The sequence below is a fragment of the Leptosomus discolor genome, chromosome 16, assembly GCF_034619465.1.
Source record: "Leptosomus discolor isolate bLepDis1 chromosome 16, bLepDis1.hap2, whole genome shotgun sequence".
In the NCBI taxonomy this organism is placed as follows: domain Eukaryota; kingdom Metazoa; phylum Chordata; class Aves; order Leptosomiformes; family Leptosomidae; genus Leptosomus; species Leptosomus discolor.
Window position 1 is genome coordinate 4029088 of NC_141406.1, and position 26331 is coordinate 4055418.

At 39.5% G+C, this 26331-nt stretch overlaps 1 protein-coding gene across 1 annotated transcript in view; it reads left to right on the forward strand.

Moving 5' to 3' along the window:
• CCDC60 (coiled-coil domain containing 60) overlaps positions 1 to 26331 on the forward strand; it is a 65222-nt gene that overhangs the window by 24698 nt on the left and 14193 nt on the right. Inside the window, exons 3-8 of the mRNA XM_086474440.1 lie at positions 2025 to 2108; positions 4752 to 4843; positions 18331 to 18510; positions 21909 to 22031; positions 22990 to 23094; positions 25903 to 25993. Of these exons, the coding sequence (XP_086330566.1) occupies positions 2025 to 2108; positions 4752 to 4843; positions 18331 to 18510; positions 21909 to 22031; positions 22990 to 23094; positions 25903 to 25993 (675 nt within the window). The remainder of the gene's footprint in view (positions 1 to 2024; positions 2109 to 4751; positions 4844 to 18330; positions 18511 to 21908; positions 22032 to 22989; positions 23095 to 25902; positions 25994 to 26331) is intronic.

A 26331-nucleotide genomic window follows, 5' to 3' on the forward strand; every position in this document is an offset into this window, starting at 1 on the left:
ACGTCCACATACTTAGAATTTCTTGGATTTTTCATTGGACTCTCAAAAAAAGGTGTGCCCCAATACAGGTTAAATATTGCCCCAAATATGAAAACCTTTCCAATTCTAAACCCAAACTGCTTCTGAACCAGCTTCTCTGAAGGTGTTTCACCTAAAAAGTCTTCTGTTCCATCCATCTGGCACCTTTGCACCTTTAAGAGTACTCTGAAATTCACAAGGGCAAATCAGAGGAAATAAAAATTGTCCTTTAGCATTATTTATGTTCTGGATAGATCACTTGTGTTCATGAATATACAGGAATGTAGTTACAAATGTTTCAGACTTCTTACGCTGGAAATTGTTTTTTTCAATGGGTTTTGTTTTGCAGCCCACTTCTAAAATCCAGTCTACATTTGAGAGCCTGTTTTCACAGATAGCAGCAGATTCTGAATACTAAATGTCTCTTACTACAAATGTTTAAAATAAAGAACTTTGATCTCTAGAAAAAATATACCATATATTGATGATTAAGTTTATGTAACACAAATACTTTATTTTTATTTTCCCTAAAATTCCGTGTAACAGACTGAACTGAATGCACGGTCATCCCCAGCAATCTCCGATTAGCATTTCCTGCAGGTGAAGTATGGGTGCCCACTCGGGCTGTAAATTGACTCCTCTCTTGCTCGGTGTGTGAATGAGGTGTTCCTGATCACTGAGGCAGGCTCTCAGGTTTGTTGGTAGCCCCCTGTAAGACCTGTGCTTCTGTGCAGCATCAACTTGCCATCTCTCTCTGCTGCTGACATGTCTCGGTCAAGTCCACCCTGATGGCAAGAAATAGTGGAGCCTTCAGACTTCTCTTGGATATTTCGTTAGTTCATCCTTATTCTCTGACTGCAGAAAATCTTTTTCCCATTCCAGCTATGTTGCTCTTAGTACCGCTTCTGGATTTCAGTTTGCTTCCCATCTGAATGTTGTGTGTGTGTCCCCTGCCCCAGTTTTCTCCGTGTTTGTGGGCTGCCTCAGTCATTATATTAGAACATTGGTGTTCACAGCTCTCCAGTGAGTGAAGAGACTGTTCCTTACGCTTTGAACCTTTGTTCTGTTGAAATGCTGAAACAGGAGCATAAATTTGGAAAGAATTTTATGCCTTCTCAAGTCCAGATTCCAACAAGTGAAACGCTCTGCTCTTAATTTTCTCTTTAAATGCTTGAATGTTTCTAGACTTTGCCGTGTTGTGCAAAAGCTATACAGCGTAGCGTTTCATCCGCGGCTCGGAGTCTGCTGTCAGCCTTTTTTTGTACGTTGGCTCTACCCTGACTCTGTGGATGTGACTTGCCAGGGCCTCCAGCTTTGCTTTGCTTGGAATCAATGAATGAGCTCTTTGATCTCAAACTAGTGCAGAAAGGAATTACTGTTTTCATATCCTTTTAGCCTGAGCACCGTGCGCTGCTGAGTGATCTGAAGTCTTTTATTAATCTACCTATATAAGTTGGTTTTTAATAGGAGGGAATAATGTCTTCCTTCCACTTGAATCAACTGATGGTTAAAGGAGTTCTAAAAGTATGTTTGTGTTTGGCTTCAGGGCTTTCTGTGAGTCTGTGCCTTCCTTGTGGGCGAAAGCACAGGCCTAAGAGTAGTGGTCTATCACAGTGTGTATTTTCAGGCGAGAGCAATTACGGGGAAGTAATTTCCTATTCTTGGTTTTGGAAATTGGATTTTCTTTTTAGGTCAGACACAGTAGTCTACGTAACAGTCTTCCAAGAGAAAAGTGACATTTTCAAAGCATTTAGGCATAGTAATTTGGAAAGCGTGCATGCATTTTGTACAGTAGCTTGTCAGCAGGTACTTTATACGAGAATCTGTCTGTGCACCAAAGTTACTTAGTGACTAAGTTTTTCTACTGCCGTAACTTTTGCTTTAGTTTGCATCTGTGTAGAAAAATATATTTGCACCACTTAATTTTGAAAATTATGACCTGCTACACTATGGGTAACTAACAGTACTTCAAATATGGTTACATGGTTTTGTTCTTTTTTTTTTAGGAACCAGTGAAAAAAGATGTGCAGGAAAAACCACCCAAAGGAGTGTCTGAGGTTACTACTAACAAGTACTCTTTCAATCCAGAGGTGAGGCTACTAGTGAAGCTTTGATTCAAGGTGGAGTTAAAGACGACCACAGACAAACATAATGTTGTAATTTTTCGGATAGATACCTGTTTGCTGAACTCAAGGTTTAAAGACTTACCGTGTGTAAGGAACCGGCCTTTTGCTGACTGGTGAACGTTTCATAGATTTATTTAGCAAAATTCCTCCTGAAGGTATCAGAAGTAGTCACTGATGAGTGAGATGTAGGGTTCTGTTGTGATTTAGTGAAAATAGTGTTCTGAAAGTTCAGTTTAGCTGTGTGTGTTATTACATGCATCAAGTCTAGAAGGCTGACCTTTAAGCTACATTGCAGTTTAGCACAGAAATGGTGAATACGTTCAAAATTACTTTTTATTTCAAAAAAATCATATTTTTATTAAAGTACATAGGTCAATATTGCATAGCTTTAGCTCTCAAAAACCTGGAGCAAAGGGCTGTTCCTTTGGGTGTTACACAGAGCTGCACAAATTAACAGTTGTTGAAGATTTAGCCTATACCCAGTTTTTCAGCCTTTGCCTGCTGCGGCCTTAACCTACAATTTTAAATATTGAAAGGCCTCAAGATAATTTTACTTAAATGCCACTTTTTGGTCAGCACCGAACAGTTACTGTGGTGAGTCTGTCTGAATTCCTCCAAGACCGCCCAAGTGTATATTCTGTTTGATGTGTGCTTAGGCCTGTCACACAACCGTGCAGAGTTACAGTGCAGTCTGTGGCTGTCTATCCCAAAGCAATTCAGGCCTTGTAAATAAATATAAATAGAATGTTGCAGTTAAAAGCACATTTTAATTTACCTGAATTTTATTTGACAATCCAGCAAAAAGATTTACTTTTTCGTCATGTGTCATCTTTGTTAGCTTATTTAAAATCTGATACTTCTCCTTTCTCTTTAGAACAAAACTAAATGCCAGGCAGCTGATTTGATCATAATTTTTATATAAAAGAGAATAACAAAATGTAAATGAAAGAAAAAGGATGGTAAATTTGTGATTATATGAAAACTGACAACTAAGACTAATGATTTTTTTAAATATTTTTTTAAATTTTTCTTTAAGAAAGCACAAGTGTTAGCCTGACTGTTCAGCATCCAGTAATATCTCACCTACCACAACACAATATTTAATGTCCTTTTTGGTCTAACTCCAATCAGTCAGATTTGTTGGAGGTTGAAACGAGGTTGAAAAGGAAGATGTGCTGTGGAAGTCCTGCGGAGAGGTGCAGCTGTGCCAGCTGTTTTACTGGCAGAAGCACTCCGGATTGAATACCAGAAACATTCCACCAACACTTTCATTTATCACTTTTCTCCTTTCAGTTCTCATTTGCAGTTATTATTTTTATCTACACCTCTCATTATAAAGAAATATTTTCTTTTGTTTGCACTTTCCAGAATGTTCTCTTAAAGTTAAAAAGGTATCAAAAAGGGTGAAATATGCAGCTCGGTCATACCATAGAAGCCGCTGTCCAAACAGAGCACCGATTGTTTCAGCAGTCAAAGCCAGTACACTCAGATGTGCATAAAGATTTGAAATAATAGTTGCAGCTTCTCTTGAGTAGCCAGCACTTTCTCTACAGATCCATCTAAGATCTGCAACATCCTATTGCATACTTTCCTGGGTGCATAATAAAAGATCTTCTTTATTTCCTTGTCCAGAAAAATAAATTCTTGGTAACTTCAGGGCATTTAGGAAAAACATGGAACGGCCTCAAGGAATACCTTAGGCTGCACCTCAGTCTCTGCACGCCAGCACTCTGCCTCCCAATGGACAGCAATCTAGCCATGCACGTTGAGTGCCGCCTCAGCTGCTGTTTTACTATCTAACACAAGCAAAACCACTGCATATGCACAGCCTGCAATTGTAATTTTATGAAATTGATGCAACTGCTCTCTGGAAACCTCAAGGGTACTTCTAAGCCAGGGCCAGTTCAACAACAAATATAAGCTTTCATCTCCCATGTATTTCAGTTCCATAGCTGCCCAGAAGAAAAAAAAAGTTGCAGGCATTGTGAACAATGTACTAAGTAGGTGATTTTAATTCCCTTACATCAAATTGCTGACCAGGTTTGTACACTCTTAAAAAATACGAGAGAAAGAAAATAATAAAACTATTATGTTTTGTGTTCTAAAACCAGCTATGTCTGTGGAGCTTTTCTTATTGTTTTGGTTTTTGCAAATGTCAGTCTCCTTGGTTTGAGTCAGATTGAAAATTTTTCTGGGTTGGGACTTCTAAAAGATTTCTCTCCCATGCGTGGTTTTTGTAGTTTGTTAATGCATAAGCACTCACAGCAGTCATTCCGTAAGTCCAGGCCATTGAACGATTTCTTCTTCCTGCCTCGTAGTTTAATGAAGCTCGTGGGTGCTTAACTGCCTGTAAAGATCTCTGTCAAACCTGAAGTCGGCCAGTGAGTTAAAAGCTGTTGGAACACATGTACACGTGGGTGTGCACAGCAGCATCATGTTAAGACTCGTTTATGTGCCTGTGAAATGACACAATGCTGTCCGAGATCGTGACCGTCTCAGAAAGTATTTGGTGATTAATAGTGAACCCTGGGACTGCACATACCTTCTCTATGCTAAGCTCTTCTTAATTAATATTGTAATATTTATTTTCAATTTGATCCCTTTCAGTCTGATCCACCGGAACCGGTGAAGAGGCTCTCCCCATCTAGAGAAACAGGAGAGGAGCTGAGGACTCTCAGTAAAGCTCTAGCTCACTCAAGGTAAGGGAATCCAGAGCACACAGATGTGGGCCAGTCAGGCTAAAAGAATCTTTGGTTCTGCAGTGGCAGCAGTTGGATTACAGGCGAAATAATCAACTGTACTAACAGCTCAGAAAAGATGGTTTACAGTTCTTCCTTTACAGGCTTTATGTATACTCAGAATGTTGTCAGTGCTGTAGGAGGAGTGGTTGTTCGAGAGCTCTGTCTGTGTCAATACTGCATTGTTTTCGTGTTCTTTATAGAGGTGCTTGTTACTTCTTCGCAGTCTTTCGCATGACGCTGAGCTGTGCCAAGATTTGGTAATAAGATAGTCAAAAACGAGCAGTGTTAGGCCATTTAATGTCCGTTAGGTGGTAGAAAATCATAGTGAAAATATCTGCCACTGTTACAGGAACACCTGCCTGGACTTACTTGGAATATACCAGCTTGAGTCTCAGGAAGATGCTGACATGGAAGGGATAGATTTTTGTGCCCCTTATCTGATGGGTAGTGAGCTGTTATGATAGAACACGGGTTTGGGATCCTGTATACCTTTTAGCCAGCTGAGTTTGGACAGCAACCATTGTTTCGTGGGACTGACCACAGAAAGTAGCTGGGTGTGTGTGCTTTTCCTAGAGCGTATGTTCTATTGCCACTAGACACAATAAACGTCTGTCCCAGCAGGGCATTTCTTACAGTCTCATTTGAAAATACAAAACAAAAACCAGGGAGGCCTTATTGGGAATAGGCTTTAGCAAAGAGTATTCTCCCATTTAGGCACTCATACTCTTAAATGTACTTAGGCTGTGTTGTCACCCGTGTTTCACCGTTGTCACTGCAGGTGGTGCTTAAGTTGACAAGATTGAGGCATCAATGTGCCGTTCTGTTGCAATCACACATCCTGATTGCACTCCAAACTTGCCTACAGAGACCATTCACTCTATTTTCTCAATATTAGCTTAAACAGTTGCTAAATTGCATAATAAGCCTTGCGGTAGGTGACTCTAGGGTTTTCTAAATTTTCCTGGAACCTTCTAGCTTTCTTGATGTGAGTGTTAAGCTAAGAAATGAGATTCATTTGCAACTGAAACAGCAAGCAGTAGTACAAAAAGATGATTTACATCTGGCAAGGTTTAGTTACAGCCTGCTGCAAATAAAACTGACAAATTACTGCTGCCAGCCCCAGCAGGGTACAGATTACACAAGTGTTTACAAGGTTCCTAGACCTGAAGTCTTTGAAGAGCATATGCTCGATAAAAACAGTCGGATTAAAGCAAGCAGCGAGAAGACAGACATCTATATAAAAACTTAATAATTAGGTTAAATCTAAGCAAATATGGCAGTCAAGAGAACACATAGTATTGTATTAGCATAATATATTGAAGACAAATTAGGCTCTTGCATTGTCTGGCTGAGATTCTAACTGCGTAAAACTCAAGGAAGGTAGAGAGAAGTAGCTTCTCTCCATGTAGCACTGTAGAAAAATCAGAACTTCACATTTCACAATAATGTAGTGGTTTTACATATTCCCAAATTTTTACATCAGAGCAATTTCTAAACTTATACTAGTTACTTGTGATGACTTTAGATTCTTCCCTTTTATCCTTCCGTGCCTCCAGTTATTTTTATTATTCACTTTGTTAATTCACTTTTAGTGAATTTTCACTTGAAAAAGATGGCCAAAATAGTAATAAACCGCAAACAAAATAATAAATGCTGTATACTTTGAAGGCTGGATAAGCTATTTTAGTAAAGCATGACTTGTTTTTGCCATAAATGCACTGTTAGTTATGTTTGACTGCCTGCGTTCATTGTTCATTGCCAGATTTCAGTGGGATTGTCTCCTTGAGGTCAAGTGTAAAGTTCTTTTGATCATAACCTGCCAAAGATCAGTTTACTTCTTGATATATGAGTTACAGGTGCTTCGAGCTTGCTTTTGGTTGCTTTACTTTTTTTATTTTCAAATGAGTAGGGAAAAAAATACTTGCACATGTTCTGTAGGATAAAAATTACCATCACCTTTGGTACTAAAAGTCTAGATTTTTAAAATCTTAGCAAACTGATTTGTAGACATTTGGATGAAGCAAGCTGGACCGCTCATTTCATGACAATTTAAAGTTTGAATAAATGAAGCGTCAAGATATTGATCCTAACTCTTGGCTGAGCAGCTGACTTCTTAACGTGCCTTCGTGCAAATCACTTGATCCCTCTGGAGCTCTGTCAAGTAAATTGTAAGTTGGGACTGGAAGCTAGGCAATGTATCTGAGCTAAACTCACTGCATAAATAGCTCTTAAATTGGTATGGATGGCACAGTGTCAATGAGGATTGCTTTCATTGCTGAAAGCAAAAATTACATAATTTTTTTTTACATATGGGGCATATTTTTACCTACCATTTTAATTTAAATTATTTTTTTTTAATTTTTGATCTTATTACTGCTGTGTTACACTTTTAGGATTGTTAGTTTGATAAATCTTACAATGCCTAGGAGTCAAGTGCATGCAAGCATTGTCTTACTCATCTCTGCAGCACTGCTAGGTGCATAAATATTATTACTCTCATGGGTAAATTATGAAAGCCAAATTGGGGATGTTAGATTAATTATCACTGGAATAGCTACAATTGGAAGTCAGGTGTCTCAGGTAAGTAAAGACCTTACTTATTCTTCTAGACTTCAATGACGCCTCTGTTTCTCTGATTTTTATTTTTATTTTCAAAATTGGCCTACTAAATTAGAAGCTCCAGGGAAAGACTTCTTAAGAGATCCAGCCCATTACTCTGGGTGAGTGCAGTTGTTTCCTCTAACAGATGAACTGTTCAGTCTAGCCTGTTGTTAACTGACGACGTTTCTGTTTCCTGCACCACGTTATGATAAATGCAGATTTGCCCTCCACTGAATTTTTAATGGAAATGCAATCTGCAAAATTACATTAAATGTAGATTTTTTTAATGATGTGAGTAGATTAGATCCTAATGTGTTTTGATGTCGTATCTTTTCTCTGAGTGATTAAACCCCCAGATTTCAGTCTTTCATCCCTTCTCATCTCAAGAAGCCAATAAAGGGACAAACAAGATCATATTCCTTCGTGTACGTTATCAGCAGAATTGTCTGTTACGTCCTGATCAGTTGTACCTGCACCACATCCGTCGACGATAGTGGTGATGTGCAGCAGTTCTTAAATACCTCATTTGGCTTGCAGAATCCTCTTGACTGCTGATGTGGAAGATGGAAAGAACCCAACTCCACTTCAGTATCCCAAGCAGGGTTTGAAGTGCTGATGAGTAAGAAAATACCTGCCTGTTGAAGCATCTCCAACTCTGCCATCTTCTTCTAGTCCCATAAATTGAATTCACAGTTGCATTTGGAACTAGCTTCACGTGATTTCAAATGCTTGGGTGGATATATCCCTGACCAACAAGTTTTCCATGACAATTGAAACAGATGCAAGATGAAGAAAGGGAAGGCTTTACTGCACAAGTAAATGTATGTTTACTTTTTACATTTACTGAACAGTAAATGATATGTTTACACAGATTGGTTTTTTGAAAATCGAAAGTTTATCATGGACAGGGAGTAGTCAAAGCTGCTTAGTACACCCAGTAGAAATGTGCCTTTTTGCTCATGTGTAGGCAGTGGTCTCTTTAATACTAGTTTCTGGAAAGCACTGTTGTCTGAATAAGTGCTCAAATGAAGTTTGCCTGTCATGTCATGTAATACCACATGTTCCTTATGTTACAATCCCAGTAGTGATCCTGTAACACACCTAATATCATTTATTCTATTTACTGTGGCAATTAAATCATGAATCCCACATAATTTGTATTATTTAAGAAGTGTGAAGTATGATATGAGCTATAATGGCCATGGAGAAATTTGCTTGAGAAAAGTCAGAGAAACAGATCTTTGAAATGTGAACTCACTTTCTCTAATGCTTTCTGAAACGTACAGTAGCCGAATGACCCAGTATGCAGGAAAATAGCCAACAGACTTAGTATCTGGAAATCGAAGGTATCCATTAACTGGTTTTAGATTTGTATGGTGTTGTGTAAGCCTGGGAATTCTTTGAGTGTCGTTATGTGACCTTAGAACAATGAAAACGTGCTAGCCATTCAACTTGAGTGTTTGCACGATGTTAGCTTTCACTGAATCTGCATATAGAAAAAAGAACAGTAAGAAGAGCAAAGAAATCAAACCCACAGACTTCTTAACCAAATATTGAGATGTGAAGTTGCAGGAAAAGACAATTTCAAATGAGAATGCACTGCTGGTTTGGACATGTCAGCGATACTCCTTAGTAACAATTTCAGACTATAGAGAAGGAAGTATTTTAGAAAAAGGACAGAGTGGAAAATGCAAGAAAGAAAGAAGAAAACTGGAGTTTTCTTCTTCAGGACAGCAACTTTTGATTTCGATTAAAGCAGTCAGGCTAGCAGAGCAGCATGCTAATACATACTACAGGGAGTCAGTGAATACAAATGACCTTTGTGGATTTGGTTTTTGTTGCTTTTCCTCCTCCTGACTGAAAAGGAACACCCAGCAGTTGTCTTAATTGGACATTAATTGATACATATTCACAGGAAGTAGGGCCTGTGATCTTGCAGCTTGTGTGTATGAGAGAGTATAATGGAACAAACTGTGAGGAAGTTTTTTTAATGATCACAGCAGTATGAATTTTTAAATTAAAAATGTTTTAAGAGTCATTACTGGAACAGACTTAGCTGCATTCATAAAGCTTTACTATTCTACCTTACACATTAAAAGCATAATTAAACTGAGGATAAACCTTATAATTATGACCTCATAGCTCCTCTCAGTAATATTCTCTTATACTTTCTTGAGTCCTCCTGATGATATAAAAGAGGATGATGACAGAACGCAGAGGTTGCTCAAACTACTCATCTTTCAAAACAATCAGCCACTAGTCCCAAGTAGAAAGTTGTACCGGCTCTTCCCTACTGATGAGTTGTACCCAGTCACTTTAGGGAGACACCTGTCAGCTCTTGGGTACCATTTTGCATAAACACAGCATTAAAATGTAGGAAAGAATTGCTTATCTTTGTGCAGCATAAAATGAAAAACCGTTTGGGAAGTCTGTAGATAATGATCATTCTTCTTCCTTTGTAGATCAATACATCTTACTTGTGGTGGAGACTGCCCATGTAGACACAAAGTGGCTCTGACTGACTTGACTAAGTACTTCCCAGTGTCAGATTCAGCGAGTGGAATACAGTATGGGAGAGAAGACAATGCCTTTGTCCTTGAGCATTCAAGTATCTTTAGCTTTAAGTCAAGAATTATGTTTTCATTTTTATTGCTGTTCTTACTAAAACTAAGCAAACTCAAGCATAGACCCTTTGAAATGACATTTCAGCTCTGAGGGAGATCCTTTCTTACTGCTTTGTTCCAATGACATCTGTAAATGGGATCCAGAAATAATGTTACGTAATCCACGCTTGCATGAGAATGTGTGGTATGAGAACCGAGAAAGTAGAAGTCTTTAAATTGTAGAAAGATGTAGGAACAGTTACACAGCAAAAGAGATTACCAAAGCGTTGGAAGCTTGTAGTTGTTAATCCGTAATAAAAGCAGGTTGCCATAAATCTGTACTGTAGACTAACTCAGCCCACCACGACCATGCAAGTGTGCTGGAAATACTCTTGTTAAACATCGCCACAAAAAGTAGTGCTTAAAAATAAGCGTATTGCTTCAAATGAGACTAGCTGAAATACTTTGTGTAAAAAGGAGGTAGGAAAGGTGATAGAAGCTGGAAACTGCAGTGGCAGTCTCCGAAGCATAGGTGCCCATGTAGAAATGACAAGCTGTGGTCACCATCAGCCCATGATGTCTAGGAATCCACAGCTTTGAGCTGTGAGCTCAAAGGGGAAGCGTCCGTGCCATTCCATGAGCCAGTCAAGCCTTTCCTTGCAGAAAGGGCACGCTGAAGCTCTGCGCTGCGTTTCCTGTGGTTTGAAGAAATGGCTCCTGTGCATCTGTTTCGCTGTGCTGTGCTAGTTAAATAAAACTAAATGTCAAACTGCTGGCAGTTTAACAGTATTCAACTGGCTGCTTTTTATGTTTTAAATTAGAAACTGGATGTCTCTTTAAAATGGTTCAAGTTTCCTGAAGGCAGATCTCTAAAAGTCACTCTGCATGCAGAAAGCCCAGCCTCTACTAATGCATTCTTTATGCCTGCAACAACAGTTAGACTGACTGTTACCCAAAGAGCAATTTCTCCTACTTCTTTTCCTGCTAGTGGCTGTGTAGCTGACTTTAACGCAAAACTGTTTAAATTTTGATTGAAATGGCAGCTACTACCAGAAGATTTTAAATGGCAAGAAATGTGTTATTTTTGGAGGTTTGGTTATGACCTTGTCTGTCCTTACCTGTGAGCCTATGCTGATCCTATTCTAATATATGCAGACGAAAAAAAGATGTTAGTGTTTAGAGATTATGGTAAGTTGGCATTCCTTGATGCATATGGTTTACTGGAAGATACAGTGGAGTCTGTAAAAACAGGGAGGAGAGGCAATGTAGAGTTAAGAAGCAAAGAAGAGGCTGAGGCAGTACTAACTGAGAAGGTGAAATGTATATCTGCCAATATTAGTTGCCAATGTATTTAATACTTCGTAATGTCAGTTGCTTGGAAACCGCTGTTTTGTGCCCTTTTGCTGCTTGGCAGAAATCACTCTAATTGGCATGTTTCTAGCACTGTCACTGCTGGTAGTTTGCAGCATTTTTTTTTTCTAGAAGCACAAATTTTTCCTTTACATGAATGATGGCTCACATTAATTAGACAGCAGTCATGGGCAAAGACAACCATTTAGGTGTATGGATGTATGAATCATTATCTCTGTCATCAATCGCTGGAAAGACTGCTATTCCCATCAGCATTTCTGCCTTTCTGGGCTGTTAATTTGAGTCTCAATCTCCTTTCCTTTTATGCAAAAATGTTTGTGTTTGAAATTCCGTAAGTGGAAATAGTTCATTGCTTATTAGGTGTTACTGTCTATGTAAACACAACAGTCTAATCCTGCATATTATGATACAAAGTGACACGTTGTCACTGAATGTTTGAACAAAGCTAACACTTTAAAAATGGGTTTTCCATTATTTATAGTGAAATGTCATCGCTCTGTAAATACCTTTGTGTTCAGGCAAGACACTAGATTGTGAGGAGTGGTTTCTACTTTGACACAAAAGTCTTGAACCAGTGGTATTTCCTGGTAGAGGATCAGGGACCTCAGTGAAGTTCCACTTAGCAAGCAGTGAGTTTTTATGAGTAATATGAACGTAAAGTTATTATTATGCATTCTTACAGGAAGAAAATGGAAAGTCCAGAAATCTCCAGATTTTTTTTTTTTTCTTTTGAAGTTTTATAGTAACACTTTCCCCACAGCTTTTTGGAGAAGAGTTTAAAGCAAAGCTCTGACATCTCACAGATTTATTTTTCTGCCCTTTATCAGCACAAAGCTGTTTTCTCTGTGCTGCTGTGGAAGTACTTCCCCCACTCACCTTTGTTTATGTACTTCTCCAGAGATACCAAGAGCTGGAAACATAAACGTGGCTACCCTCAAAGTAAACTTTTATATGAAGGTCAACAGGAATGGGAGTTACAGCATGGCACAAGGGCAGGGGGGTGTGTGCACGCATGTTCTTGTGTTCTGGAACTTCTTAAAATAGAAATTACTGCCCTCTGTTCTTTCCAGGTTGAGAAGAACACATTTCCAACTAAAAATTAGCCAGTTTGTTGGGTTTTGTCCCTCCAGGTAGCCAAATATGTTTGTGCTTCTCAATGTTACAGAACCTTTCCTCATTTTCAAAGTGGAGATTCTGCCTCATTTCACAATGGAAGCAGCATCTTCTGTATTTCAATGTCTTTGTAGTTAATTGAAAAGCATTCTGAGACATCTTTAAAAAACAAAACCAGGATCTGCATAATGGGAAAGATGCATATTACCACATGAAAATCTGACCATGAAGCAGGTCAAGAAAAAAGCAAAGTTAAAATGAGACATGAGTAAATTTGTGGTATGTTCACAGAAAGCTGGGCAGCAGGAAATCAGAATCTTCAATAGTCAACACAACACCCAACACTGTTACAAAAGATGTCACCAGGTGAAGGTATTACTCTATTACTGCATATTTAAGCAGAGACATTTGAGTTCGGAATATTGTACTCAGCTGCAGGAGAATAAAATAGGAATCTGCACCTGAAATAATGTGGATATTCCAGATTGTTTGTATGTCTTCAACTCCTCAAGACAGATGTTGATATGGTACTGCTTTAGTTCCTTGCCAGAATGGTTAATGATCAAATATGTCTGAGTTTCCATGGGTTAGTAATTAATTTAATAGATTTTAATGTCATTATCCTCTGGTCTTCCCTGATTTTAGGATGACCACATGTATGAATATTTACCCATTTGGTTCTTACAGTGTAATTACTCAGCCATTAAATAGGAGCTGTAACGAGCATGCTCCTGAGTCTCCATTGCCTCATGTGTATACATTTGCATCTCTGACTTGGCTGTGAACGCTACCGAATCAGAATTCGTAATTAATTACATCAGTATGTACGTACTAATTGTGAATAGTTGCAAGCTTTTTCTGATCCACGTGCTAAGCTTTCAGGATATGACCCAAATGCGGAGCACAATAGTAGGACTTGCTAACTCAGGCTCACCACCGTGTAACTTAACTCCATGGCGTTGGGTAATTTCAGAAGGTGGGTAGCGTATGCACACTGTAGTAACTCACTGAGTATATTTTAAGTGAACTATGCGCTAATTCTCATTTACAGTGAGAATGCCTTACCTCACTCAGGAAGCGTGTGAAGCAGTCTTAGTATAAATAAATTTGGGACCGACTGTCATAGATTACCACGCTGAATGTAGGCCACTAAAGAACTGAGTGAAATAGTCAGCAGCTCCGGTTTGGACTGATAAGAGAATGGAACAGATTCTCCTCTGGTATAAATCAGTATTGCTGCTGACAATTTACAGGAAAGGCAGAGTTTGCTTTCCCATTCTGTGTGTGCTTTGTAAATAAGGAAAGCACTCTGTGCATATGGATTTTCTTTTATCTTGGTATTTCCTGCTGTTTTACAATTATTAGCTATTTAGTGTTACAGCACCTTGTCAGCAAGTTAAGGGACATGTAAGAATTACTGCAGCAACAGCTCAAATGGAATCTGATGTGTGTTAATGCATATACGCACAACGTAGTATTTTGGGGGACTGGAATGATAAAAAGAAAGTGTCCTGTTCCGACTGAAACAGCAGTGAGGACAAGTGGCATTTAATCAATTGAAATCTGATGAGAAGGCAGGTGTTCACACTTGTGCTCCTGCAGAGATTACCATGGGTTCCTTAATGTCAGGTTGTCAGAACTTCCATTTTACTACATGTTCAAAAAGACAAACCCTCCAGTTCCCCCTAAAACTAGGCGAGGGCGCAGATTTCAAGTTTAATCCAAATGCTGCAAGCTTGCTGCTCTCACCGCTTCATTCAGGGGATCTTTCTTCGAATTCTTCAGGATCCAAATACTCATCAGCCTCATTTGAGATTTGTGACGGGGTCACACCTCATGATGGCATGGCTGCAAATAATGCTAAATGTTCGTGTGGAAGAATTATACTGGGTTTTAATCCACGGGGTTAGTCTGTAATGTTCAGAATACAGGTTAGCTGTATTTCCTGTAGTTTCCAAGTTATTGCCTCTTGTGCTTTCTATTTTATACAGAAATGGTTTGTTTGTATTACTTTTTCTGCTATAGAAAATATTTACTCAGGACACTTTTAAGTGGCAGTGCAAATAAAATGGCACTGGCTTTTCACTTGGGAAGCCTTGGCTTACAGTCGGTTTGTCACTAGCGCAACAGTTTAGGCAGAGCCCAGCTGATACTCACCTTGCAACGCCCTCATCAGGGTCTGGCCTTGTGCCCAAAGAGGAGCTTTTACTGGTCTGGTAGGGAGTTGTTGCAGATGCAGACGGAAATGCTTATATGAAAATATAGGAGATGGCATTTAGAAAGCCTGTGTACTCAGTGGCTTTCAGAGCAGTGCCACGTTGGTTTCATTTGTATTTAGAATTGGCTATAAGCCTCTGGAAAAAGCTAAATTCTTTCTGTATATCGTCTGGAGCAGGAGATGTTCTGTTATTAGCTTTATTGTTATAAAAGGTGTATCCATTAAGATAATAAAATTGAATAAGCCATTTTATGAAACAGTGGCTGACGATTTCCATGATCAGAGAAATATGTATGTAGTTAAATTGTTCAGTAGATACATGGTTATTTTACTTACAGCTCAGAACTTTCGTTCACCATGATCACAATATAACGCTCAGCCTTAGAGAGACAGGGAATCGAGCTGGTTAAGTCAACTGCAACTTCTTTGCACCTCAGGGAATGGGACAGACGGAGATTAGCAGGAAGAGTTAACGAGACTGAAGCACCCCGATAACACCATTGAATACAGTTGTTTAGTAGAGGGACAGCACGTGGGTGTGCAGCCTTCTGCCCCTCTCTTTAGCAATTCTGTTCAGGCTGCAGGTGTAGCAGCTTGCCTGAGCAAGGATTTGGCATCACGTGCTCAGGAGCGCATGTCGTTCCTTTAGTAAAGCGTCTCTCACTGAATTTGTTTATGTACAAAGCAGATGTGAGGTTGTTAACTTTGATCTGCTGGGACAAATCTATCCTTAGTATGATTCCTTTGAATTCACTGAAGATGACCCAATGTATAGGTAGATCTAAACAGAAAATAAAAAAACCTGGTAAATATTTAGCTTGTCTTTACCCTGATGCAAAGATTTCTGGCATTATTATTATATCTTCTTAATGTTTTTCTTACGATTTCTAGCAAGTAAATTATAATTAAGACAAATTTATCATTTCTTTTTATTTTTGAGTAATTTCTTACTCAAAGAAAAGCACCAAGAACCTCAAATCTTAGCAGTAAAAGTTCAATTCTCCACTGCTTTAGTGGCCTTGTATTATAATTAACTGATGACCTTGAGTCCCTAAAGGGTTTAAAAAGTAATTTAATAAGTACATAGTTACACCAAGCACTAAAAATATGCTTGCTTCTGTATGTGTAGTACACTACTGGGTCATTCCTTTGCACGTGTCGTTGGCCTTTATCTATAATAATATATTCCTGCAGAGAAAACTTGAAGTATTCCATGGTACATTATTACTGCTCAGGAAGCTCTTTTAATTTTCATGCTGATAAAGATATTAACTTAGAAAAATAAGACAAATCCTTTTGTCTGAATGGCAGTTGAAAATCTGTGTTGTGACTAGAGTTGACTGAAGCTCAATTACTTTAATAAATGTATTCCAAATTTCATCTCGACTACATTTGCATTTTAATGAACGATTCTCACCTACTTGTCAAATAGACAGCCCAGCTAAATTTATTAAGCTGTTATATAAACAGTGTATTGTGATGCCAGAGTTTAAATGGAGAAATATTTAATGTCCTGTTCCAGCAATATACTGTAAATCTACAGTGTAGAAAAGTACATTGGTCCCCTCCATATTTTTGGTTTGGATTTATTTTACTGTTTTCCTTACAAGAGTCCACAAACGTTTATGGTGATTCATAAATATCCCAGAAATAATTCCGTGGAATTATGAGAGGGTTTTTTTGTTGAAATCAGGTACTTATTATGGCTTTTTTATATGCTGCATTTCTGTTAATTCTATTTTATTTCTTTTTTCTTACTTGGAGGCTGTAGAGCTACTTTTTGTAATACGTAGGACTTCAAGGAAGTCCTAGACTAAAAATGTTCATTCACAAGCGTGCATAACATTTCCTGTTCCTATGGGTATGTGAAAATGGTTGTAGATTTTGGTATACACATACTGGAGCCTTCTATATCAGACAAACTTTGAAAAAAAAGTACTGATTGTACTTGCCCTTTAGGCATCTTTCTCCAATAATACTGGTTATGGCTATTAGTGTAAAAGAACTTTCTAGTTTATAATTATCTTTCTCTACCACTTGTCTTTTGATTCATGTTATAACCTCATTGTTTGCTGTTTGTGCATTATAATACACAGCCACAACAGGGGTTTTGATCTTTCAGAAGGAATACTTACCTTAGTGCGTGCAGAAGTGTGGCAAAAGCACTACAAGGGGGAAAAATATTTTTACATACAAATATCTTGATAGTTGGCAGAAAGGAGAGAGAGAAAACTACTGGAAAGGGACATACAGCAAGAATTTGAGGCCATTAAGCATTATCTAGTATTCCAAGAGAAATCTGTTGTGCAAAATACAAGGTTCTTATGAAAAACATTAAGCCAGTCTGACATGATTCTGAAACCGTTATGTTTTTCTAAAGCATGCAGCATTTCTTACCAGGGACATCTTCTTTTCTTTTTTTTTTTTTTTTTTCTTTTTCCAAAGTTAGCATAGACTGTCTAGCAGACAGGTTATCTACCTGAACTGGAAATGTTTTCAGGCTCATCTATAGTTGCTGGACTTAAAAAAATAATGTCAACAAAACCAAAAACCCAGTCCCAAAACCCACTAAATTGTGCAAGTGGTTTTTCATCACGGGAAGCAACGAGGGAGTAAACTGCTCCCCTTGACTAGTGAATTTGGTGCCTGAAATTTGCACTCTACGTGACCTTCAGGTGTTTTAACATATGTCGGTAAGAAAAGGGAGTTATTACTTGTCGGTAAAACAGATGAGGCCCACCTTTTGAGCCTAGATTGTGTTTGAAAGAATCAATGCAGCCTGGTGACACTTGATTCAAAAGTCAGCAACACAGTGACTTAAAGGGATGTGTCCTCTGCCTGGATGGTGTGCTTGTCTGCCTTGGATCAGCTGCTACGGTCTTGCTGCCGTTTTAATCAAAGGCTGTAGTCATTTAGTCATTGTGTGCCCTATCCCTTACACTGCCCTAGCTCACCTGGTTTTTTCTTGCAGGTTTTTTTGCTGTTTTTTTTTTTTTTTAACCTCTCTTGTCATCCCACAGGGAGTGCATTGTGGTTTCTTCTTCATTTTTTTCTCTTGCAGTAATACTTGCTTGTTGTCTTCAGCCCACAGGCTTCACTGGCACCTTCCCTCTTGCTAGCAATGCAGCCTTCTGACAGCAAGGGGAATGTGGCAGCTGATAGGTAGCTTCAGGGCAGTGCCTGTCACGCTGTGACAACCCAGTTAAGACAGCCAGGGGCCCAGTGGTCCATTGGCTGCTATAAATTAGAGTTAGGCAGGGAGTTTTTAAATCAAGTAGTGGACAAACTGATGCTGAGTTCAAGACATCCAATAGTTAACCTGTGTGGTGCTGAAACTGATAAGGGAAAGATCTCCCGGTTTGTCCTGGGGAATTGTTGTCCTTTGTTATCATATTGCAGAAGGAAATACTGATGTGAACTGTTGGATATTGAAGAATGTGAAATCTCTGTTAAAAATAAAGTTGGTGGGCGACAGAGAATTTAATCAACTTGGTAGTGTGTCTTCAGTACACTGACCAAGTTGTGATGGTTTTTGGCAGGCGTCATATCAATTCCGTGAAGCAAGGTGGAGACTACTTTCATATACTTCACCAAGAATCACTGGAGAGGAAGAACACGCTGGAAGCAGCCCAGCAGGCTCAAGGCAGCAGATGGAGAACTGAGTTCCAGCCACCCAAATACTCATCTGATGCAGAGGAGTCAGAGGAAGAAATCAACACGTAAGTCAACTCAGAGGGCTTTTGGGGGTCTGAAGGCGGTGGTTTTAAAAAGCGACAATTTCCAGTTTCTGTTATTACTTGGTATTAAGGCAGAATATTACTACTTGTGTGAATTAGAAAGAGAAAGTGCTTAAAATGTGGGTAAGTGAGCAGCTGTAAAATTAGAAAGCATGGAAAAACAAAGCTTGAGGTGCTGTTTAAAAAGGAGGAAGTTTAGCAGGCAGAACTCAGCAGAGATTTCATAGCCAACTCAGAACCAATTCTCTGAGGAGAAGAGGAGGAGGCCTGGTGAGTTTGTGCCGCGCTTTTGTTCCCACAGCGGGATCACAGCATTAAGAATGTAAAAGAATTACATTCAGCAGAATAAGTGGCTTAGCTTGCAGAGTGGCTTTCTCTGCTAGTTCCTAGCAAAGACCTGTTACTTACTACCTTCTTCAGGTTTTCGCTCCATTTGATCATGAGATAGTCTTCAGTCCTTTGGCTCACACTGGTCTTTTCAGTGCACCCCTAATGGCTTTTGTAATGCTGTAGTTGTCTTTCATTTGTCAGCCCTCACTAGGTGATGAGAAGATTAAATACTTGCTCAGCAAGACAGAGTAGCTCTTCTAGAGGTTACACATCTGTGGAGCCCTGTTGCATCAAAAGCTCATCCAACTCTAACAGTCTTTATTCATCAGTTTGCTGTGGCTTTTGTCACTCCCAGGTACCAGCTTCCTCTCATTCACCTTTCTTCCATGAACTGACTCTCAACTTGGAAAACTCAGTCTGCAGAGTCATCTGAGATGCGGTCATGCCCTAGTCATGTAGTGGGACAACAACATATAACTGTTATTAAAAAATAAGAAATAAATTTTTTCCTGTTAGTATGAAACCTGGACCAAACAGCAAACAAGTTGCACAGACGGGCTGAGAGATTCTGCACAGAAAAGTATCATGTTTACTAGAGTAACATTTAATATCCAGCATTCTAAATGGTCACTAACTGAATAGCTGGAAAAGGTGGGAAAGGAAGAGCATTACTCAGAGACGGTGTTATGGAAGGAGAAAAGGTATAGGGCATTAGGCAAAGTATTTTGGATTCTTAGCCTCCAACGTCTGGATCATGTAAAACTTTCTCCTTACTTAAACAGGTCACCTACAGCTGTTGTTATTTAAACGGTATTAGGAAGCACTTTGATCCTAGGTTAATGAAGGCCACATGAACATTTTAGGTAAACAATGGAATTTTAAAAAAAAATTGAATACATAAGAACCTCCCTGAAACCTTTTGTAAACTCCGTGCTTATTCTTCTTTTTGTTCTGTAACTGTTCTGTCTACCCATAACTCAGCTAATCCCCATTTATTGCAGACAAATAATTTATTACAGATATGAAAAATACCATTGCCTTTATTATTGTGACCGTTCAGATTATTGAAGTAATTTGTTTTGTTCTGTAAGGAAATGCTTCTTTCTTCAGCAAGGCTGACCTAAAAACATTCCTCTTTCCATTATGAAGGTGTACTTGCGTAGGTAAAATTATCTTCATTTAGGTACAGCTTCTCCTAGCAGTAAAAAAGCTTTTACTGTATACCAGCCTTGTGGGTGAATGCTGATAAAACCACTTTAATCCTACATCTGCACCAAGACTTTTGCCAGTTGTAAAAACTTATTAAAAAAAAATCTTACAACTAACCTAAAAATCTACACTAGCAAAAGTTCCTAGTGTAAACCTGATATCCTTTAGTATTTTTGATGTGTTGCTTAAAACTAATATTAATCAGGAGTTTAACTTCATTTTTAGAGAAAAGACCTCTAACATCTGCCAGCATTTGTAAGAGGGAAATCATTAGACTTATGATCAGATGTCAAAATTAGGGCGTCTTATGGAGAATTTTCTCAGCTCCAGGATGTGTTGGGTGGGACAGGAGCACACAAAGAAGCACGTGCAAAACAAGAAACGCGTGGCTTTGACAGGGGTGCCTTTACTCATTCAAACTGTCCCGTGTGATTTACACACATGTAGGAACTCTGCCAGCACATGCTAGTTCCAGTTATGTGCTGTTAACCATATCCTTGTCTGCAGTGGTAAACTGTTTATATCTTTATTAGGTGTCTCCTTTTTTAGACAAAACAGTATGTAAGTTTATTCTCTTCTTAATCAGCTGAAGAAGAGAGCCCTGTTGATGTCCGTTTAAATGCAGTGCTGAGGTGCCTATGCCAGTGTTGCGTGTACGATTTACAGTTGCTGCTTTGCTCAGAAAATTTGTATCAATGGAATACTTGGGGCACACATTCCTCAACCCTCATTCGAACTGTTTGCTGGTTTATAGTAAGCAGTAGTAAGCTGACATCCCCAGACTGCTTCAGATCTAGAACGGGAGTATGAGTTCAGAAGTGTTCATTCATCCATCAAGGAAGTCTCCGCTAAAGAAATCTGCATATAGCTTTAAGAGTCGCCCACCACTCCGATCTCAGTTAACCTCCCAGCTATTTTTTTATGGCCAGTATCATTTCAGTTTTATACTAATTTATAAGCCAGCATACGGTAGTTCATGTTATACTTTCTGTGTGGACCTCCTGTCTCCTGTATAGTATTGATATATGAAGGCTGCAATATCTCACTGTGCTTATTAAGCTTGAATCTCCATTGTCTAACCCCGGATGCAGGACGTTACTTACATTTGGGAAAAGCAGCTGTACACGTTTCCTTTTCTTGCTTGGTAGCGTTTTGTGAACACTTGGCACAGGTGTAAACGGCCAAACGGGCGTGTGGCAGTGAAGAAGCAGTGCCCACTGCCTGTAAAGGGCTTGGTTCTCTGTTACGTTGGCTTGGCCAGCACTCAAGACTCTTTTTCATTGGAGAGAATCTTTTCAACTACTTCTTTATTATTTTCTGTGCACACAATGTATTAATCCATGAAAAATTGATCAGAATTTTACAGGCACATTTTGAAACTTTGGCCTCGTGTATATAATCCCAGTGACACCATTGGCATGATACCAGCAGAAAACAAGTGTAGTGAAATGTAAGCAGTACCTCAGCATCTTTTCTCAAACAAATCAGTCACGTTGGTTCATCTGCCTCCAAATTTGATTTCGCATAAATGCTTAATTGCTAATAATAAGTAGTAGTGGAAATATGTAAATACAAATAATACCATATTTCTAATCTATAAAGTACCATAAACATATTAGAAATAAATAATAATTATATATCATTGCAAACATAAATATCAGGTTTGTAATATTAATAAATTATAATAAATGCAGTAATTAATGATTTAGGAATACAGCTAAGTATTTTTTTAATGTAAGGAGGAGAAGAGGGAGCGTGGTGATGTGAACACAAACAGTTTTATTGGCAATGTCTTCATTTCACATACTCCTTTTTTAACCAGTCTTTGTCCTTTCCCACAGTTGCTCTCTAACAGAAGGCAACCACCTGAGGAACTCGGGGAAGAAGAAAAAAACCATGACCTTAAGGTCTTTCACGCCTGTTTATACCAGTGTCTTGATTCCAAACTCCCTTGGAGCTAAAAGGTATATTTGAAGGCAGATTTATGTCCTGCCCTCCCTGGTAGGTGATAAGCAAAATTCACACCAACACAGACCCGTAAGACATGTGCCTAGAGCTGCTGTTCAACTGGTAAACACATATGCTGAGAATTTCAGGAGTCTGTGGTGAAATAGTCCGTCTTTACTAATAGCAACTGTTAAATTCTAACTTTAACTGATTGAACCCTAATGAGTCACTGAAAACTCTGTATGTGCACATGTACACAAACCCATCGTTTACCTTGCTGATCTTGACCTAGCGACTTCTAACAAAGTTGCATGAAATTTGCTTATGTGGTATAGCTTTCAAGATTAGGCCCATTTTAAAGAAGGGCTATCAAAATTAAAAGTTAATTTGCCTAGTTAAAAATAAAAGTAGGGCTATAAAAGAGAGAGGGAGAAGACAGTACATGTACTGCATATGCTTCCATATATTTTGTCTTGGTCGCCAATACACACTGTCTGTTCTTTTCTAAGTTCATTAACCCAATTGCTCACCAAAATGTCTTTATATATTTACATTTTCATGTGGAATAAACTAAAATGCCAAAGACAATCTTAGTTCAGAAAAAGATGGTCCAACTTTTTAAACTCGAACACTGCTTTTTCTTAAATGTGAAACTTAGAAGCTACTGCAGAATCCAAAACCCATAAGGATCCCTACTGTAAAGGAATAAATGCTGGAATCCTCATAGCTATGAAAATACTGAGCATATCACCAAGATAAATCCATTGAAAATTTCACATCCAAAAATAAATGGTTTCTGGATTCAGAGTTATGTATCAACGTTACAAAAACTGAGAGGTGTCTAGAATTCACTGGGACAATGAAAAAAATTGTCTGCCACAGAAATGCTTAGATCTATCTATTTCAGCCAACATGGTGCCAGTTTGACTGTTTGCTGACTCTGCAGTATAACACACTTGTTTCTTCTCTTTGCAGTGAACATCTTTTCCGACAGCTGTGCGCCATACACTGGCTTTTGGAAGCTTTGACTCTTGAATCCAACAGCTCGATGCATTCCATATTAACCTGTTGGAATCCAACGTATGTGTGCAGGGCATCATGGTAGATGGAATGAGGAGTTTGGGATCTTCTGTCCTTTATGTATTGTTGTTTCTCTTCTTTCAAGTAATAGCTATTTTGGTGAAATATTGGTAATTCTGTGCCATGCAACATAAACAAATTTTATATTGACTTTGCCCCCGTGCAGTCAGCAGGGAGTTGTACAGTCAAGGTTTGGGCCTCATGGCACAGCGTGGTCCTCAATTATTGCAAGTTGCAGAACTAGGAGGAAATACTGAGCTATCCCAGCCAAAATGAGTTGTGTTTTCTTTCCTTTTTCTGTTTTGGTTAACAATTGTGCAAATTAAATATGTGTATATTCCCGTAGCCTTCCCTTGGAGTTATCCCAGTGAACTCAACAGAATCCCATATACATTATAATTTCAGAACAAAGCCAGCTATTAAGTGATATTTAGTAGCTGGTTTTATTCTGTCAATTATGTATGACAGTGATGGGTACTTGTAACAAATGCATTGCTTCTGAACTTTTATACTGCTGAAAGAAAATATTAAGTTTCCAACATTTTTAGTCAATATAATCATGTTGACCTAATATGTATTTAAATTATTCATGAGTGTTTGGTAAAACAGTGAACAGTTTCTGCTCTGATTTGCAGGGCAGAGCTCTTCAAAGCTGTTCTGTTTTCTCTGTATATTCTCAGTCAAGACAAACTGTGCCTGTGTATAACAGAGGTGGTAGAGTAGCATTATGTAGAATTAGTCTGATCGATTGGGGGAGAGAGTCAGTCCAGTGTATATTGTGGATGGGTTTTTCACCCCCTTACCTGTGAGGGCCAACCACTAGACTGGGATAAAAGAAGCAGTTTGTCAGTAAGCCTCACAGATACAGGCTGACAGCAAAGTATAGATGCATAAAGCTCTGGATTCATTTCCAGGTTCTGAAGTAGTGCAATCTCTTGTTGTATTCTTCCTTCTGCTCTCTGCTGCTGCCTCTAACCACCACTCACAGAATCACAGAATGGTTTGGGTTGGAAGGGACCTTAAAACCCATTTAGTTCCAATCCACCTGCCGTGGGCAGGGACACCTTCCACCAGACCAGGTTGCTCCCAGCCCCATCCAACCTGACCTGAGCACTGCCAGGGAGGGGGCAGCCACAGCTTCTCTGAGCAACCTGTGCCAGTGCCTCACCACCCTCACAGGGAAGAATTTCTTCCCCATATCTCATCTCAATCTCCCCTCTTTCAGTTTAAAGCCATTACCCTTTGTCCTGTCGCTACACTCCCTGATAAAAAGAGTCCCTCCCCACCTTTCCTGCAGCCCCTTTCAGCACTGAAGGCCACTCTAAGGTCTCCCCAGAGCCTTCTCTTCTCCAGGCTGAACAACCCCAACTCTCTCAGCCTGGCTTCATAGGAGAGGCGCTCCAGCCCCACTGGATCATCTTCAGGGCCCTCCTTTGGACCTGCTTTAACAGGTCCATGTGTTCCCTACACTGGTGTCCCCAGAGCTGGATGCAGCCCTGCAGGTGGGGTCTCAGCAGAGCAGAGTAGAGGGGGAGAATCCCCTCCCTCGACCTGCTGTCCACGCTGCTCTGGGTGCAGCCCAAGACACTTTCTGGGCTGCGGGTGCACGTTGCCGGGTCACATTGAGCTTCTCGTCTGCCAACACCCCCAAGTCCTTCTCCGCAGGGCTGCTCCGAATCCATTCCTCGCCCAGCCTCTGTCTGTGCTTGGGATTGCCCCGACCCAGGGGCAGGACCTTGTGCTTGCCCTTGTGGAACTCCATGAGGTTTGCACAGCCCCACCTCTCCAGCCTGTCCAGGTCCCTCTGGATGGCCTCCCTTCCCTCCAGCGTGTCAACCACACCACTCAGCTTGGTGTCGTCAGCAAACTCACTGAGGGTGCACTCAATCCCGCTGTCCGTGTTGCCAACAAAGATGATGGTAGTGCCGGTCCCAGTACTGACCCCTGACAAATGCCTCTCGTCACTGGTCTCCGCTTGGACATCGAGCCGTTGATTGCAACTTCTGAGTGCAACCGTTCAGCCAATTCCTTATCCACTAAGTGGTCCATGTGTCAAATACACGTCCCTCCAATTTAGAGTGACAGTGTGAATGTTTTGCACAAGTCCAGGTAGATGACATTGGTTGGTAGATGATTCTTCTCCCTCAATGTCATTTGAACTGATCTGCATACACATGTACTTCATTACACAAGAGCCATGAAAAATTAGGCTTAAATTTAGATCATATAGTCTCTGTCTGCACAAAAGATTTTTTTTTTTTTTAAGTGTGGTTAAGGAAGCAAGCTTAGAACACTGATCTTCTCTGTAAAGCCTTTGACTGATTAGGTAGGGACTGAATGATAAATGAGACTACCTCAGCAGTGACCTCTCGTTATACTGCAGCTTCCACACTTACCTTTGTCAACATGATGTAACATTTAAACTTTTGGACCAGCATAGGTCTTCTTTTAGCCAATACCATGGAAAAATCAAACTTGTGTGAACCTGCTGTCATTTCTACCCCTGAAAGCTTGCTACCCTGTACAAAATTCTTCAGTACTTGCACAGAGGAAGTTGCGAGCATGATCTGTCCCAGTGCATGCGTGACAGTTTGTAGAATGACTGTGCTGCTTTAGGTTCTTCTTCAGTTGTGACTATAACTTACCCGTGGCTTATACACCTGGCGTTCTTTCCATTTCTTAGCAGCAAAGATGTACATCATGGTAGCAGTCAGCCACCATTTAATCTCCATTTACTGCATTTCTTAAAAGAACTTATAATAAAAGCAAGACTCTCAATTGAAAACTAATTAAATTGTTTTCACTTAGGGACCCTGGTGGCTGTAAAAAAACAGTAAAAGAAATTGAAGAGGAAAAGTTAACAACATATATGTGGGAGCTCTTTATCACAGACACAAAGGTAACTTCATTGTTAATTTCTTCCTTGGGACCCAATCCAACTTTTCAAGCATTTGTTTTGTTACTTAATTGAACACGATATTACAGTTTATGCTCTGGATCTTGTGACTGCAGAGTACTTATCTCTCTAGGTTTTGGAGAATAATAATTTGATACTAGGTAATAGGAAGAGCAGTATGTAGCTGATGGAAACAGTGGTTTGGTCTTAGCGATAAGTACTGATGTGGGAAGAATTCAGTGTTCGATTAAAACGTAACTAGCCTCTTGTTTGCATTTGTCTCCTTTTCTATGACCCGGAGTTATGTAGCAGCTCTTGTTTACACAAACGGTCTTTTTCAG